The 18,234-nt window shown below is 41.1% G+C and overlaps 2 protein-coding genes across 3 annotated transcripts in view; one reads left to right on the plus strand and one right to left on the minus strand.

The window, feature by feature from the left end:
* Window positions 1-7,436: 7,436 nt before the first annotated feature.
* NDUFAF5 (NADH:ubiquinone oxidoreductase complex assembly factor 5) lies at window positions 7,437-15,686 on the minus strand. 2 transcript variants are annotated; one of them, XM_017818898.1, is made up of 11 exons: window positions 15,466-15,686; window positions 14,901-14,941; window positions 14,689-14,752; window positions 13,985-14,032; window positions 13,779-13,882; window positions 13,253-13,292; window positions 11,492-11,689; window positions 10,839-10,899; window positions 9,588-9,671; window positions 9,154-9,236; window positions 7,437-9,014 (listed from the first exon to the last, which is right to left on the minus strand). In XM_017818898.1, the coding sequence occupies exons 1-11, from the start codon at window positions 15,673-15,675 to the stop codon at window positions 8,928-8,930; spliced, it is 1,020 nt and encodes a 339-aa protein (XP_017674387.1). In that variant the 5' UTR covers window positions 15,676-15,686; the 3' UTR covers window positions 7,437-8,927. The 2 variants fall into 2 exon arrangements, with proteins under 2 accessions (XP_017674387.1, XP_017674386.1); XM_017818897.1 differs by having other exon boundaries at window positions 9,573-9,671.
* Window positions 15,687-15,755: 69 nt separating this feature from the next.
* Window positions 15,756-18,234, plus strand: part of ESF1 (ESF1 nucleolar pre-rRNA processing protein homolog) — a 31,201-nt gene continuing 28,722 nt past the window's right edge. The window contains exons 1-2 of the mRNA XM_017818896.1: window positions 15,756-15,849; window positions 17,465-18,143. Of these exons, the coding sequence (XP_017674385.1) occupies window positions 17,465-18,143 (679 nt within the window). The 5' untranslated portion in view covers window positions 15,756-15,849. The remainder of the gene's footprint in view (window positions 15,850-17,464; window positions 18,144-18,234) is intronic.

The following is an 18,234-nucleotide window of genomic DNA, read 5'->3' on the forward strand; positions in this document are numbered from 1 at the left end:
TAAAAATTCTTGGGAAACAGGGCTTTGCTTTATGCTTACATTTAGCCCTATTTTGTCAATGCCAAAGCATTTTATAGAGAAATACATGTTATAATTTCCACTTTAATAAGATCAGAGTCATAGAACAGTTTAGGTTGAAAGGGTGCTTTAAGGGCCATCCAGCCCAACCTCCCTGCAGTGTGCAGGGACAACTTCACCTGGATCAGGCTGCTCAGAGTCCCATCCAACCTGTCTGAACATTTTCAGGTATGGGAACTTCGTCATTTTTTTATTTTCTTTTGCCTGCAGAGGTGAGGGCAGCCCTGAAGTGCTGCTGTGGGGGAGCAGAGTCACAAAAACCAGACCCCTCCTGCACTGCCTGGGAATAACTTTATTCCTATAATCAGGATTAAGTGAGGCTGCTCTCACAAATTCCTGCACAGACCAACACAACATTTTACTTCTTACCAGTTCTACTGCCAAAATATCCTAATCATAGAATCAGATCTTTACTCTTCAGCTACTGGTGAAGAGAGATGCACTGATTTACTGGGTAAGATATGAACACACTCCCTCAAGAGATTTATTTAAAACTTTGACCTACCTTTTCTGTGGCTCTCTCTGAACAAGAGACCTGAGAACACCTCTCCTGCATAAGAACTTCTATTTTAGCAAAGTACAGCTCAGTTTGAAGGAGCCCAGCAATGGACTTGACTTTTCTTCCCTCACTGTGGGGCTCATATTGAGTTCAGGAACTTGAAAAAAAATAATCAAAAATGTTTTTAATGCCTGATTTTAAATACTATTTCTTGAATAAACTAAAGTTAGAAATTCCAAAGAATTAACATTCTTTGAATGTTAACAACTGAACACAATTGTTAATCCAAGATCAGTATGAAGATCTAACATTATGTACTCCAAAAAGTCAAAGATACTTCTATAGTGTAGGCAAATGATATATTTTAATAAAATAATTTACATTGCCCTGAGTTAAAGCCTAGAAATGTAAAGATACGCCTTTTAATGGCCCTACAGACAAGTAAATTGAACACACTGCCTGCTTTTTTTTGGCACAGAGTACACACAGTGGCCCATCAGCCCCCAAAGCAGCCCAGGAGCAGCCAGGATATTCCATTTGCTCAGTTATAAGGCAAAAGAGGAAGGCAGGCAAGTGTGCTGCACAAAATTGTCAGACAGGGAAAAGTGTGGTAAGGCATAAATCCCTAAGGAACTCTGTGTTCTAATGCACAAGAAATAACTTGTTACTTCCACAGTCACAGTTATCATTCTATTCATTGTACTTATTGGAATGATGGAATAAAAGTACCTTCAAAATGGATGCACTCCTGAAGTAATTAAAGCATTTTCATGACCCACAGGTTTGTTACAGAGAAAAGTCTTTTACATTTATCTCTTTCCAGTGATGCCAGCTGGCATGGAGAGGTGAAATCAAAAATTCATCGTGGGAACATACTTTGAAGAACTTGGTTCTAATCTTCCAGCCTCGGGGTCTGTTTGTTTGTTTGTTTATTCACTCTCTAGGGAACAGGCGAAGCAGAAGAAACTTCACATTTTACTGTGTTTTCATGGCCTTAATTTTCACCACTTCAGTCTCAGCAGGTCACTGCAGCTTCACTACGAATTTCTCAGTTTTCTGTACTGCATGAAAATATGGTCGCAAAGAGGATTTCCCGTCCCAAACAAATCAGCTGTACAAGGGAGGGAGAATTGTCCTTTGGATTCCATCAGCTAGAACTTCTGAAGTGCAACCAACCACACAACTGCTGGCCCCTCTGAGCCAGGTTGGACAGTCTCTCTATCAGCTGTGGGACTCCAGCACCCCTTCCTCTCTCAGTACAATGTTAAATCATATTTTATTATCTTGAGCATGCGTGTGTATATTCTACACTTAGAAGAACTGATCCAGCTATTCTTCTGAGGCTGTACACACAGAACCGGCCACATCCTCACATATTAAAAAAAGTCTAAATTTATAGTCATAGCAACGTATTAAAAAAGTAAAAAACCTTACTGCTACCTCAGATCAAAAAATTTCTCTTACTGAAGGAACTTTAAACCCCACTGGCATACCTGTTTGAGCCAATACTTTAAAAACTCCTTGTACTGAACAGATTAGATTGATATTTTACAGTAATGCCTTCTGCCAGGGAAGGAAGCATCCAATGGGAGCCAGCTACTATATGGATTCTAACACAGCTTGCCAAATTTTACTAGTGTTTTCAATGTCCACACGAGAAATTGCCCATTAAATTTATAGACCAATTTTATGCTAACTGTACCCATTACAGTCTGTGAGGAAACTAGGTAATTGGGTTGTTGTACTTCTATCTTTAGAAATAAATTAGAATTCCTGCTTAGTTAGAATAATTTAAAATGTCTGACTGTGCCTGTTCAAAGCATCCATTAACAAATGCTGGCTTCTCCTCGACTTCCCACTGCATTAAACAGGCCATTTCTGTACACAAGACAAAGCAGCTAATCAACTGGAAGTTGAAAATAAATATGCAGGGAGCAGGCACACAAACCACAGTGTTAAAATACATTTGCCTTATGCCAAGATTCATTTGTAAATTCATCAAGTGTTACACTTACGAAGTCATGTTGATATGTTTTCAAGATGGTTAACTGCTCGAAAACAAATAATATTTACAGTGCAGTTAAATGGACTTATTCAGCAATACTCAAAGGCACAAACTGAACCAGTGGGTGTACAGAAGCATTTGTGTTGCTGCAGCACTCAGGGCTGTGCTCTGGTGAAAGGTGGCCCTGCCCACGGCAGGGGGGTTGGAACCAGACGAACTTTAAGGTCCCCTCCACCCTGAACAATTCTCCGAGTCTGTGATCTGACCCTCGGATCCTTTTACAGCAAAAGGGCTCTGATTTCAATTCTCAAGATTTCTAAGATTATGCACAGTCTTTATGTGACTGTTGCAGTACAATAAAGCCAAGCTGAACAGCAGAAAATGCCAGAAAGGAGTGCAGAGACTGAGTAATTTCTTATTTGCGAAGATATACTAATCCTCTGCAGGGAATCACTTCCCTGCACTCAGGAAGCCTTTGGGTTCATAAACCTGAACCCTTTCCCAAAGAGGAACAATTAAGTCCACTCCAAACATATCTCAGAGGCTAATAAATAATCATGCTACTACCTTCTAATTTCATATCTTTGGGATAGCTAACCACAGAGTTATAAATTAAATTCTATCTTCTAAGGGATAATAAACTTTTAGCTACCAGCCAAAGTTACCATGCTGTAAAATGTAAGAAGTTACCATGTAAAATGTAAAAAATTACCACATAAAATGCAAAAGTTACCATGCTGTAAAATGCCCTGAATAGGGATGCAATCATCCAATCCATTCAGAGTTCAAAGTTTCACTTTCCACACAATAAAGATTCAGTGAGTGATGACGAAAAAAAAACACAACTAAAAAACCCAAACCAAACCTGTGAGCTCCTACTTGGAAAGCTCACAAATATAAACAAAAGAACAGATGTTTTAGTTTGTTTTGTGAAAGGTGGTAATGGAAGATCAGTCATCCATGCATCAAACAAGTGCTCTACTGACTCAACAGCACTGTGACAGCAGCACAGCTCCTCCTGAGAATGCCTCCAAAGTCGAATCCTGGCGGCAAAATCATCTGAGGAATGCTTTGTTTAAGATGTGATTAACAAAACCTCTTGGCAGTAGCTTTGCTGTCTTTTGGAATTCCAGAAGTAACTGTAGGTAAAAGAAATTCCCAGACAAAAAAAAAATCAGGCATGGACAGAATCCATGTGTGTGCTAAGTGTTAAGTGGACACTGAGTTACGACTTTGGCTTCTATTTTGAATTTGGCTACCTATGAAGTTCAGCGTTCATTAACCAACTAAATCTTGCTGCAGCTGCTGCCCCAGAACAGCAATATTACTCTAACATTGGGCATTCTGCTGTTGAGTCAGAAAATACACTGCCTGGGAATATAATCATCAAATTTAAAGTGCTACTTGATGGGAATTACATTTTTAGTTTAAAAAGTGAAAGTGACTCCGATATTAGGAAATAACAGCCAGAGTTCTGTGACAGATACAAGTTCTGCATCAAATTAAAGCAGTCAGTAGTTCTAGAACTGGAATAAAGTAATAGATCTTCACAAAAATAAAATAGAATACATAGTAGAAAAGAAGTGGGGACTTCAAAACATCCCTTAAGCAGTTTTTGAAAAGAAATGACGCTCCTGGCACCTGGATGCTACAGCAGGACATAATTTGTAGAGATGAGATGATGGAGGAGCTAAAAAACGGGTGTTACATAAAACCATCAGTGGCTCAGTTCAGGGAGAAAACAATACCAGGGAAAAAAAATTCCATTATCATCAAAAACTTCAAGTTACTCATTATTAAACCTGTTACCCAGCAGATTCCCTCAGTAAATTGTTCATTTTGTATAGTATTTCCATGGAATATGTAATATTTTAATATTAGGGTGCTTTACCTCAGAAGTAAAGAATTTAAGCTTAGAGATTCAAACCATTTCAATTAATGCATACACTAAATAAAGAGTCACTTTTTTTAGGTTGTTGGTTTTGGCTAAAAAGGTGGTATTTTATATACAGGATCATAGAATGGTTTGGGTTGAGAGGGATGTTAAAGCTCATCTAGTTCCAATTCCAACCCCCTGCCACAGGCAGGGACATCTTCCACTACCCCAGGTTGCTCAGAGCCCCATCCAGCCTGGCTTTGAACACTTCCAGGGATGGGGCAGCCACAGCTTCTCTGGGCAACCTGTGCCAGGACCTCACCACCCTCACAGGAAGAATTTCTTCCTATCTAACCTAAACTTGCCCTCTGTCAGTTTAAAGCCATCACCCCTTGTCCTGTCACTCCATGCTCTTGTAAAAAGTCCCTCACCAGCTCTCTTGTAGCCCCTTTAGGTACTGGAAGGCTGCCAAAATATCCAGCTGAAATGTATCCAATTCTAGTCTATCACAAACACTTTGAGGCCAAATAAAACTCCCCAGTATTCATAATTCACTACTTCAAAATAAGGTTCCAAACAGGAACAATTTTTCCAAGAAGGACTTTGTGTCTTCCTTTATCAATGTACCTTGTACCCCAAGGAACAGCTCCAGATCATGGGGGAAATCCACATGGACTAAAAAATCCTGGACATCAGCTGCCACGATAGAAACGAGTGAAACGTAGGTGAACAGAACACCCCAAACCAAGAGGCTGTTTGCTCAAAATCTGGTAAGATTGTCTGAAAATGAAGACATGAAACAGTAACCAGGCAGTTATCAAGAGACCTCAGGTGGGAAAGAAGAAAATCAGCTTAAAAATCAAGTGTAAAAAGCACTAATGTTTCTAACAGTGAGACGAGAGCAGTGAAAACCTGGTCTGACATCAGGAAGGTGCTCCCTGGCACCTCAAGCTCTGCTGAGGCCTGAGGGAGAATCCTCCCCTGCATGCCTGGCGTGGGCTGGGAGCACAGGGAGCAACAGGGACAGGCTGCTCCTGGGGTGTCACCTCCTGTTAGAGGGACAGAGGGGAGCGCAGACCTGCAAACTCAGGGTGGGGAGCTGCTGTAGGAGGGTGTTCAGGTATCTGAAGGTTTTGTAAGGGTCTAGCAGTCATTAATCTGTGCTATTGCTGCTATTAATCCTGCATGTATAGTTCATGGACTAACAGTTAATTACAAGCCATCAATAAATCACCCACAGCTTCAATTCTAACTTGATTTAAGCCACGAGTTGTTTACCCCTACAAGCAACACAGACACTCCCTTCAGTGTCTTCTGCTTCACACTGATATGTGGCCTTCAGCTAAACTTAACTGTCTCAGATTTTTTATTTTTCTTTTTTTATTCTCTTTTTCCTTCACCTGAGGGCCCCCAAGGTATTCAGGAAATCAACCCACGAGGTACACAGGTCACATTTGCTTCAGTTCTCAGACTGATTCCAATCAAAGTACTGCAAAAATTGCACTCCCCCAAAAGTAATGGCTCCAAAACCTGGGCCAAAAATAGGTCATGTCTTTGAAAAGTAGATATTAAATTCTTGGCTTAGACAAATGAAAATTTAAGAAGTTTAACATATATGTTAGCTTTCTTAAACAAGATGCTCTAATGAATTTATTCCACTAGATCAGGTTTTTGCTCCAGGAAATTCCAATTAAACACCATATGAAAGCTTGGCATGTTTCTCTCCCTCCAACTGACAGAGTTCAGTGTTAGCTCTTGGTTTTTCTAGAAAACATTAAAAGAGTGTCATTCATATTTCTTTTTTAAGCAGAGTAAAAAAAACACAGTTAAATTTAATTCTGTATGCTTCACTTCTGTACTTCTGCTGATGACATTTTTATAAATTAGAGGTAATGAAGGATCCTTTCCCATGTTTTAACTTCACAAATTCTCAGTCTTTTGAAAGCAGAGAAGATAGGGATGAGATTCTAAACAGACTTGCATAAAACTACAAGATCTGTGAATGTATAATCAAAGACACAGCCCAAGCAGACTCACTGATCTGTGACTCAGACCCTGAAATAAAAAACTAATATTCATTAAATGTACACGTTTCTTCTAAACCTATTTTTCTTTATGGGCTCCTAACTTTTGATTAGTCAAAATAATTCTTTTTTCATTATTCTGTAATCAGGAGGAAAACATTCAGTATTGTGTATAAAGGTTTTTCAAATTAACTAAGCTTACAAGAGACGTTATGTCACCTTAGCAACTACTTTTTAGAAGTTACTTACTCTGCAAAAGCTGACTCTGAACATGCACTTAGAGTTTAAAATAATTTCTAGGCTAGCAACTGGCAACCACATTCTTCTTCATTACAATTTTAGAAAGCCATAAAGACTTGAATCTGAAAAAGAGAATTAAAAGGAAACAGAGCCTTATGTGACAAAAACAGCTTTTCATAGTAAAACAAGTGTTTTCAAAGTATTTCATTCAAGTGACTAGTGGAAACCAGAGCAACCTAGAATTTTAAGAACAAATACTACAGGAAAAAAAAACATAATTGCAGTTAAAAATTCATTTAAAAGGCAGTTATTTAAACACAGTTAGCCAGGGAAATAACACCTTACCTGCCAGTTACACATCCCCCAATTCCAGCCAACACTGCCCCAATACCATATTTATTACTCCTCACTTCTGCTACTCCCCAGCCTTTTTCCAAATTAATGGAATATCTAAATTTTTCTTCCCCAAGTGCTAGGAGGCAAACCACTCATCTATTTCTGTTCAGAAGGTACAATTCCCCATTACTTTGCTGTTTACATATTCCATCCCTGAAATATGGAATCAAAGAACTGGAAATCCTTCCTTTTCTCCTTAACTCAACTGAGCACAGTAGGAGCCCTTCTCCAATTAACATTTACCCAGCACATTCCACCTCCTCATTCCCTCAACACATCTGAGTCACAACCAGCTCCTCAAGTGACTGGAAATTAACCTACTAAAGCAAAAAAAAAATGTCTAGAGTTATATTAATTTGGCACAGAACTTCACAGAAACCTTCATCTGGGAAACTGGAGAGAATCCCCCAGAAATAAGAGAATTTTATTTAAGATGGGGAAGATCTGTAGAGAGATGCAGTATCTGGTATTGAATCCACTGATGTATTTAAAAAAAAAAACCAACAAAAAAAAGAGGCTTTCTCAGAAATAAGTTCTTGTTTTAGATTTATTCTTCAGAGGGCCATAAAGGTTATCAGACCATTTACAGCCTCTCCCCCTTTTTCCAGGAGGGTTGCTCTTCTTTTATAAGGAAAACTAAAGATGAACTCGTTCCCCTTGAATAATTATGGATGAGGCTTGTAAGCAAATGCAGGACAAAATATTCCTGCCCTCCTTATTATGATGTTTTGTACCTTTATTTCTTGTTCAGAGTGAAAGCCTGGTAGACAAAATAACCCCCCAAATTAGGACCTTACAGATAGGAAGGTTTCTGCCTACCTGGCCTGTTGGGTTTGTGCCACACACAAGTCCTGTCAAACTCCACCTGCTGGATAACCTTTAAAAAAGACTAGGGAAAAAAAAAGCTTTAAAAAGGCTTAAAAAAAACCCCTTTTGTTCCACCAGCATTGATACACCACCCAGATACTATGATAAAACTGATTGAACTGTGCATTTGATTATATATTCTTCATCCTTTTCTACCAATCTCTATCTGTGCTAAAGTCACATGGAATCTCTGGGCAGATATTTTTTCTAAACTCCTCACGTTAATGGGCCATATTTTTCACTAATATCAATTTTTCATAATGTGTTTACAGACAGGAAAAGTTATAGCTCAATGTCACAGCTAAGGAGAAAATTATACTTCTTGTTTTCAGCCTCTAACACAGAAAAGCAGAAAGTAATGTGCAAACATAATTTAAAACTAATATCTACATATAAAGTATCACCTTTAATTATTCAAATCTCAAACACTTCAGACAGTAGCTTTTTACCCATAATTTCCAACCCACAAAAGTCACAATAATCTAGATATTTTTATTTGCTGATATTTTATCTTATGGATATCTTATAAATACACCTGTCATCATTCTACTTTTACAATATGCCATTCTTTATTATGATCTATCATCCTTGAGGAATAATTAAAAAACAAGGGAGGCTGAGATTCACCCAAGACTTGCAAATCATACCTGGAGTAGTCTGTGATACAGAAATGCTGGAAGAGATGTTATTTTTGAAAATAGTAATTTAATCACAAGTTGGGAGAGCATGTATTCATTTCGAAAACTGCTCAAATATTTCCCCAGAAACAAAAAATAAACACCATGATGACGCTGTGGCAGAGGCAGTACAAAGCCATAAAACCCTGCTGTGTGAACATTATTATCATTTCAGAATGTCATCACTACATAAGTACAAGTGAAAACCATCTGCAATGAGAAGTTTTATAGAAGCTTCCAGACAATCATTATTTCTGGTGAACAACTATTTTTTTCCTCTTGAAATAAGTCCTTCTATTTTTGCCAGATCTCCAAATGAAACTGTTGCAGAACCTCTCTGGGCTGGTTTTGCCTAAGGGAAAAAAAAAAAAAAAAAAGGAAGTAAAAAATAAATATAAAGGTCTAATTTCAAGTTAAAGTGTTTTCTAGAAAGCTTTTAAAGCATCACTTATTTAAAAAGTCAAACAGAAAAGAGTTCAGTGTCACACTACCTGTGATTCATGGTATTTCCAGCCAATCATGTAGTAGATCTGAAAGGTGGCAGGTACTGAACCATCACTATTTCCATACATTTCTGTTGGGGAAGGAAAGGAGACAGGAAAGGTACCCAGAACATCAGGTTTAGGAAACACTTAGTTCTCAGAACATCAGAACTGAGTGTGACATATTCATCATAATGACTCCTGGTGAAAGATTTGGGACAATAAAAATATCTCACACCGATGCATCAACACAGTTCAAACCCTGTCATTATAATTAAGGTTAAAAATAGCTTATGATAATGGTATTTTGTTCTATTCCAAAGTGTTTGGGGTTTTGGGGGTTTTTTGTGGGATCTTTTTTTAAACAAAGCTCAGAGAAAAAGACACAGAAAAGAAGTTCTTGAAGTCATTTCAGGTGAAGTCATTACCTCTCAAACACTGACCTCGGTATATTGCAGCAGCTGCCAACATTGTCTCCCTGTGCAGCAGAGGTTTTCTATTCCAAGAGCAATTACTCTCCCCCATACCTAAAAATATGTTTTAGCTTTAAGAAAAAGAAGATATAGCACATGCCATAAGTTAAGTGTCATGCACTAAGGACACATTTTTACTAAACCACGATAAGTACAGAATCCTCTGCATTTCACTGGAAGAGAGCACATACCACAAATAATTGGGTGAGTTTCCTACCTCTAAGAATCCAGAACTTTTAATTCTCATGCTTTGCAATTTACAGTTTGCATTGCTAGGAATGATTTCAAATTATACTTCTTCAGCCTGAGTCTTGAAACATTTAGGCTTTCTAGTATAACTTACTTTAAGAATGAGTACAAAATTCAGACACATCACCATATTTACACATACATCTTAGGATGTATTACTATCCTAAGAGACTTTTAATAAGAAATAAGGCAACAATTCTAATCTCCTTAATCACTTACAGCATCTGAATGTTCCTGATGAGGATAAGTGTCATTTTCATTAAGGAATTTCTCCAAACAGCAGCTGATCCAGATAAGAAATGCCCTGCTTTGTTCTGTAACAACTGACTGCATATGAGCAATTGCTTTACAATCCATGACAAGTGCAATCAGAATATTAACAAAATTGTTACTCAGTTCTTTGCTGAATACCCTGATAATCAGGCTCAAAGGAAGAGTCAATATGTGGGATACAGGCTTCTGTCTCCCTTTCAGGGATTTCTCCACCTTCCCCTGAACAGGCTCATTCCAAACGGGAATTCAAGCGAAGCAGAAAATTTGTAGCAGGCCATAAAGTAGCAAACCTTTGACTTCTGCTTCCCAACACAAATCTGCTGAGAAGCACAATCTCCTTACTCACTGGAGAGCAGGAAAAAAGTAATGTTCCCACTGTTATAGTAATTTATTATTTATTTATATTGCTGTAAGAAGGAATTTTTTTTATGATGAGGGTGTTAAGGGACTGGCACAGGTTTCACAGAGAGGTGGTAATGCCCCATGTCTGAAAACATTCAGGGCCAGGTTGGACAAGGCTCTGAGCAACCTCACCTAGTTCAAGATGCCCCTGCTCACTGCAGGGGGCTTGCACTAGATGGCCTTTCAAGATCCCTTCCAACCCAAAGGACCTGGAGTTAAGAAACACACAGTGAAACTCTTCCGTGCCTGCCCTAGTGATACAGAAAACATTTATGTTTCCACAAAGAATATACTTGCCTTGCAAGTCTTCCATGACCTCAAACAATCCTGGGTAGTTGACTTGGATTTCATCAGTATCCTGCAAGAATTGAGAAGCTCAGTTTTAGAGCACATCAAGCTAAATCAGCAGCATTATGCCAACCTTCAGAGCTGTTAATGGACTATTCCCTGCCCATGGCAGAGGGGTTGGAGCTGATCATCTTTAAAGGTCCCTTCCAACCCAAACCATTCTATGATTCTATTCATCTGCCTCTTCTGCTCAAACAAGGTATTTCTCAGAAGAACATACTGCCTTAACATTTCTAAAAGGTTTTGCTTAGTAGCCCAAATACAACCAAATTTTAATCGAAATGCCATTATTTTCTTCTTGCTTTCACAAGAAACAACAAGTGTCTAAAGGCTTTTCAAGCAGATCTAACATTCTCTGACATTTCTCCAAGAAGACCATCCAAACTCTACTGGGCCACAAGCCAAAGACACACTTCAGTTGGTCCCATTAATCCCCACAAAGCCAAGAACAGCACCAGCCCAAGCCACTTCAGAAGCTTATTCAGCAAAGGTGCACGACACACAGAAGGAAGCAGCACATTACTAACACATTACTAACAGTGACTTTTATATCCCAGCAGCTCTGGATTGTTCAATGAGGTTGTTCTGTTGTTTGTAATTACCACAGTCAGGGTGTTGAAGCCAGCTCTGGACAGCAGATGTCCCAAGTCAGCCACAGCAGTGAAGGGTGACACGTGAGGGGAAAAGCCGCCTTCCCTCTCCAGCTCTGCCAGCTGCAAAGAGCAGCGCAGCTCGTACAGGGTGTCCCCCCCAAACATTGCTCCAATGAACACCCCATCTGGCTTGAGAACGTGGTGGATCTGCAACAGAGAAACCAAAATGGGGTTTGACATTATGTAATTAAGAAGCTCTCAGGAGTTTGCTTTTTAATGAACTCCAAAGCAGTCGTTTTAATAGTTGTTTTAACAGATCTTTAACACTGAGTGCATTCTGCCACAGCTTCTGGTAACAATGCAAACAAACACTCTGTCTGAAAAAGGACTATTTTTTTCTTAAGAAATAGTAAATCTCCAAAAATTACACTGAAAGTCAGGAAACCCAGAAGGAACTCTGGAAATCGGGAGTAAAACTATTTTCAGTGGGATACTCCTAAACCAATATCCTCAATCAGTCTACTTCTGAAAACAGGGTGGATTAAGACAGATTCTGCTTGCTTTTACTTTGTCAGACGAGAGCAGCAGAAGCACTTTTTAATGCCTTGGTTTAAGGAGGCCTTAATTTCCAGCAGAGATCTTTCCACTTCTGAGAGACAACAGAGTTTGTTGTTTTTATTATGCCTACCCCTACTTATTTTTAACTGGCCAGACCAGCAACATCACAACTCAACCACCAAACTGCTTTCTTGTCTCCTAAGTCCTAGTGACAAGGCCACTAAATTCACGTTTCTTTTCCTAAGAATTGGCAGTGATCCCTGGTTTAGATATCCAGAAGAGCCTTATTAGATAATCAGGCTAACAAGGGAGTTTCTTCTAAAACTTCCAGCACTTTAAAAGAAAAATATTTTCAATTGTTTTTTCATTAAGTGTTAATCAAGCTACTTTTCCTACGCTAGCAAAAAAGCCTTTAATAGACAGGTAAGAATATTAAGCAGTTAAAGGCAGCTTCCATTAGTTAAAGCCAGTGGTACCAGCACAGGAAATGAGCATCCATGCTGAAAGTTGGCCAAGAAACCCAGTTCTCCCCCTGTGTGGGGCATTATATTGTATTTACTGTGGGAGTAAAAATGTTTGACACCCTCTAGAACACTTAAATTCCAGTGAAAATTATACATTTCTTTCCAAGTATTCTTCTTTCAAGTACTGAAAGTGTTCCAACTTATTATTTCCATAACAACAGGGTATTCCTATTCCTGCCAACAGGTGAAGGAATAGCACTGGAATGACTGATTAATTTGAAATAAATGAAAAAAAACCCAACAAACTGGTTAAAATACTTCTTGCTCCAAGGTTTTGATTTGACTGAAGTTTAAACCTGCAGTAAAGAGATGAACTAATCCAAAATAAGATTTTTTTTTTTTTCAGAAACAGTTTTGGTTTTCTCTCCTCAACCAATATTTGCTTGACTTCAAAATGAAAAAGCCTTTCTCTGTGTTGCCTCAGGTGACACTAGTTACCACGATCACAGCTGTTGAGAATTCAAAATATTATATAAACATGTTGTTTCAGTCATTTATTCCAAATTGATCTGAGGCAGTAAATTAGTAGCAATATCAAGTGATGCTCCTCAAGCTGCCAAGAATATTGCAAAAAAATACTTGTGTGCAATGTGAGCTATTTCTGTGCCTCTTATTTAAAGAAAATCTGGAAATACTGAGTGCTCTCAATGCAAGTGATGGCTTATAGTATTAAAAAACAGCTTCTTACCTCTTTAAAAGCTTTAGGAAGGTCATTCACCCAATGCAAACTGAAATAACAGAAGCATACATTTTCTAATCATATATTTAACAAAATTTAGGGAATGCACCTAACTGCTTCATTAACTAAGTTCCAGGAGCCAAAGCCACAAATTAGTTTCTCAAGCTGCAACAGTTCTGAAATACCTGCCTAAAAGTAGTATTAAACAAAACCAAAAGTTGGTAAAAATAGGATTTTTTTCCTTTTAGGTTTTTTTGTTAAATTGAGGAGATTCCAGTCCTGGAGACTAGTTTGTCAAAATACAGGGAAGAGAGAAACCACAAATGTTTTAAGGAAAACAAACCAACTAGGAAGAAGCACCAGAAGTTTTTTCTAATGCAGGCTCATATTAACTATTCAAGTACATTCCCTACTGCTCTTTAATGGACTATTAATCTATTTTGGCTTTATTTTCTTTAAGCTACTCTGAAAAGAATGTTACTTAACATTTTTAACAAAGCAAAAATAAATAAATAAACGAATGATTAATGCATACCTTAAGCTGCTAACAACAAGGTCAAATGTGTTTTCTTTGAAAGGAAGGAATTCCTCATCAGCTACAACCTTGACCGTGGGGATTTCAGTTTCTACAGCGTTTTTCTAATGTTGGGTTAGAAGAAAAACAACACCAGAAACTCACTTCTTCTGCTTTCCTGTATTACAGAACTGAAGCACGTTAATGGCCTTCAAAAAGCTGCTTACCAAAGCATTCTCTGCCACATCAACTTGAACAAGTTTTTCAACTGTTTCCTGAAACAAAATTTTAAAAGTCTGTTAAATATTTAAATTTTCCTAAGTGGACATAAGTCATTTTTTTGGAACGTTTACAGCAATCTATTACAACTTAGAAAGCGTCCTTTCGTCTTTTGATAAAAGCTTTACATAAAGCAGAAAGCATTTTTTCCCCACCCAGCAGGGCACTTATTCCCAGGGAGAGCAGGTGAGGCAGAAGGGGTAAAAGAAAACACACTCTGGATTTTTAGGCCTAAGTTTAGCTAAATATAAACCATATATATATATAAATATAAATAGCCTAGGAAGCACCTTTAGTTACAGCATGGGTCGTGAAAGCGAAACTGTGCACGGCTTAAAAGTTTTCATAATTATGCTTCTCTTTAACAACTGTGTCAAACAGATTGATCAAAAAACATGTATATTCCTACTCAAAACTAGAAGTGATATAATGGAGAGCTCCCCTTGCACTGTCATTTGTCAGGTTTTCTCTGGCAATAAATTAAGAATGGCCCACAAAACACACAGCTTTGGACTATAACTACAGGTGTGAAAGGGAGAGGGGAGGAAGATTTACCTCAAGACCCAGAAGATTAAGTTATAACTGAGCCCTATTTGAAAATGGAGGGATGCATATGAATTCACTTTAAACACTTCCAGTGAAGAGCCAGTACCTTGGTTAAATGCTGCGCTATGTAACCTCGTCCCGAGCCAACGTCCAAAGCCAGAGGAAACGTTCTGAAGGACAAGATTAGCAAAGCAAAACACAATCAGGACATAAGAACATTTTATGTTTTAGACTAAGTTAAGTTTCACCTGCTAATTCCCAAAGGCCTCGTGAAACTCAACCCGTGGAGCGTCCTCCTGTGGGACCAGGGGTTCTCACCTGGTGATGTCAAACACCCTGTCTGCGATCCTGCCGCCGACCTGGGGGGAGAGCTCGTGGTCAGTCAGGATCAATTAGGCTGGAGAAGATCTGAGACCATCGAGTCCAACCTATGACCCAACACCACTTTGTCAACCAGACCCTGGCACCGAGTACCAGGGTCTTTCCTTTAACACCTCCAGGGACGGGGACTCCATCACCTCCCTGGGCAGCCCCTTCCAATCTGTAACCACCCCTTCTGTGGAGAAATTCTTCCCGATGTCCAACCTTAACCTCTCCTGGCACAGATTGAGACTGTGCCCTCTCAACCTGCCACCAGTTCCCCGGGAGCAGAGCCCAACTTCCCCCCGGCTACGCTCTCCTGTCAGGGAGTTGTAGCGAGCGAGAAGGTCACCCCTGAGCCTCCTTTTCTCCAGGCTGAACACCCCCAGCTCCCTCAGCCGCTCCTCATCAGACTTGTGCTCCACACCCACCACCAGCCCCTCACTGTCGCCCCCGAACCGAGCGTCCCAGCACCGGGCACAGCACCGGGCACAGCCCCGGAGCTGCCCCGCCCGCCCCGCACCTCCTCCCGCAGGTAATCGCACTTGGCGGGCTCGGCCTGCAGCGCCGCCCAGTTCTTCTGCTTCCGCTTCAGCCGCCGGTCGAAGGGGCTCAACGCACCCGAGGTCGCAGCGGGAGGAGAAGGCGGAGAAGCGGCCAGTGCCCTCCGCGGCGGGGCCCAAAGTCGCCCGCACCATCCCGCCCTCAGCACCGGGCGGGACAAGCCCCTCATGGCCCGGCTTCGCGCCGCCCCCCGCGCATGCGCCCCGGTTGGGCGCCGTGTCCCGCCGCGGCTGCCGTAGCGCCGCCGGAAGTGGAGGTGAAGCGGCAGCGGCGGCGTGGTGGGAACGGGGAGCGGCGGCGTGGTGGGAACGGGGAGCGGCGGGGCCGGACCGGACCGGGCAAGGTGGGTGCGAGCGGGGCCGCTCTGGGGCTCCTGCGGGGGCTGTGTTTGCTGCTGGGGTTGGGGAAGGAACGGCAGGGGGAGTGGGGGTTGCCGGAGCTGCGGGAGGCACCGGGCAGAGTGCAGAGGTCTGTTCGTGAGTCTGGTGGGGAGTCACCAAGGACTGTGTGTGCAGCCAGCGCGGTGTATTTGTTGTATTCCCTCATCACAGAATCACAGAATGGTTTGAGTTGGAAGGGATCTTAAAGATCATCCAGTTCCAATCTCCTGCCGTGGGCAGGGTCATTTTCTCCTAGACCAGATTGCTCCGAGCCCCATCCAGCCTGGCCTTGAACACTTCCAGGGACGGGACATCCACAGCTTCTCCAGGGAACCTGTGCTAGGGCCTCACCACCCTCACAGTAAAGAACTTTCTCCTAATCTCTAATCTAAACCTACATTCTGTCAGTGTGAAGCCGTTCCTCCCTGTCTTGTCATTCCACAGTCTTATAAATAGTCTGTCTTTCTTGTCGGCTCCCTTCAGGTACCGGAAGGCAGCAATTAGGTCACTGTAAGCCGTCTCTTTTCCAGGCTCAACAATCCCAATTCTCTCAGCCTTTCCCCATAGCAGAGGTGCTCCATCCCTCTGATCATTTGGCCTCCTCTGAACTCGCTCCAGCAGCTCCATGTCCTTCCTGTGCTGGGGACCCCAGAGCTGGAGGCAGCACTGCAGGTGGGGTCTCACCTGAGCGGAGCAGAGGGATAGAGTCCCCCCCTCACCTGCTGCCCACACGGCTTTGGATGCAGCCCAGGACACCACTCCCAAGGAAGAAAAAAAGATAGTAGTTACAGGTGTGACTTATTTAAATCTGCTGCTGCAGCAAAGCCATCAGGGTGCTGGGTTCCATCCACAAAGGCATCACCAGCAGAGATAACGAACCATCGCCTCACTCGGTGCTTGTCAGGCCACACCTGGAATTCTGAGTTCAGTTTTTGTCCCTGCCGTACCAAAAAGATGTGGACAGGCTGCAGATGGTCCAGAGAAAGGCCACAAGGATGACCAAAGGATTGGGAAGGTGCCATGTGAGGAAAGGCTGAGAGAGGTGGGTTTGTTCAATCTTGAGAAAAAGGCTCAGAGGAGACCTTATCCCCATGTTCCAGTATTTAAAGGATGGCTTCAGAGAACATGAAGACTCTGTTTTTACAAGGAGTCACATGCAAAAGACAAGGGGTAATGGATACAAGTTACTCCTGGGGAGATTCCATTTAGATACCACAGGAAAATTTTCCTCAATGACAAGAGTGAGCCCTTGGAATAATCTCCCTAGGGGAGTGATGGATTCCCCAACAATGGACACCTGTAAGATTTGGCTGGACAGGGTGCTGGAACATCTTGTCTAGACTGAGCTTTTCCAAGAAAGGTTGGACCAGATGATCCTTGAGGTGCCTCCCAACCTGGTGGTCTGCGATGCCATGAAATTGCCATATGTGCCTTTGGAAAGAACTTTTTAGGTATAGGGTAGAAATCCAACTTTGCTTAGTCCTTTAATTTATTTTTTTTTTTCAGTTACATATCTGAATCTTTGATAATTGGGTTTTTTTTTAAATCGTAAATGTTTGGTTTGTTTTCATACTGTAGATGTCCAAGTCAAAAATGTCATCCCAAGAGGAAATCCTGAGCGATGGGCGGTTCAGCTGCGTCGCAAGGGATCCCAGGTTTTGGGAGATGCCCGAAAAAGAGCGGAAAGTCAAGATTGACAAACGATTCCGAGCCATGTTTCATGACAAGAAGTTTAAGCTGAGATACACAGTGGATAAAAGAGGCCGCCCTGTTAACTTTTCCTCCACGGAGAACCTCAGGAAGTTTTATGCCCTGTCGGAATCTGACTCTGATGTTTCAGAGAGTGAAGAGCACACTGAAAAGCCAAGAAAGCAAAAAAAGAAAAGAAAAGGTAAAGGAGAAACAGATTCTGCAAAGCCACCTGCTGGTGGTCTCCCAAAGGACAACAAAATAAACAAACAAGGGGTGGAGCAAACATGTGAAGTGGAGACGAAACTAAATGACCTTAAAAAGGAAGGAAAAAAAAGCAAATCTAAACTCAACTTGAAGGAGGACTCAAAGAAAACTGCAGTGGCAGTTGATCCCTCTCAGGGAAACAAAAGCCTCTTACCCAAAGGGGGAAACAAGCAAGGAGATGCATCAGGAGAAAGATCGATTTCAAATCAGAAGCAGCAAAAGTCTTCAAAAGCAAGAAGTATTGAATCAGTGAAAGCTCCCAGGAGGGACCATTCCCTGGGAGGGAAACTAAGAGAACCAGGTTAGTTGTTCAAATAACAAGTAGAATTCATCTGTGTTTGCTTGGATGCTGGTGCTATCCATGGAAGATCTTTTGCAAGATCAGTTGTAAA

This window comes from Lepidothrix coronata, unplaced genomic scaffold, assembly GCF_001604755.1.
Source record: "Lepidothrix coronata isolate B3197 unplaced genomic scaffold, Lepidothrix_coronata-1.0 Scaffold71, whole genome shotgun sequence".
Lineage (NCBI taxonomy): Eukaryota > Metazoa > Chordata > Aves > Passeriformes > Pipridae > Lepidothrix > Lepidothrix coronata.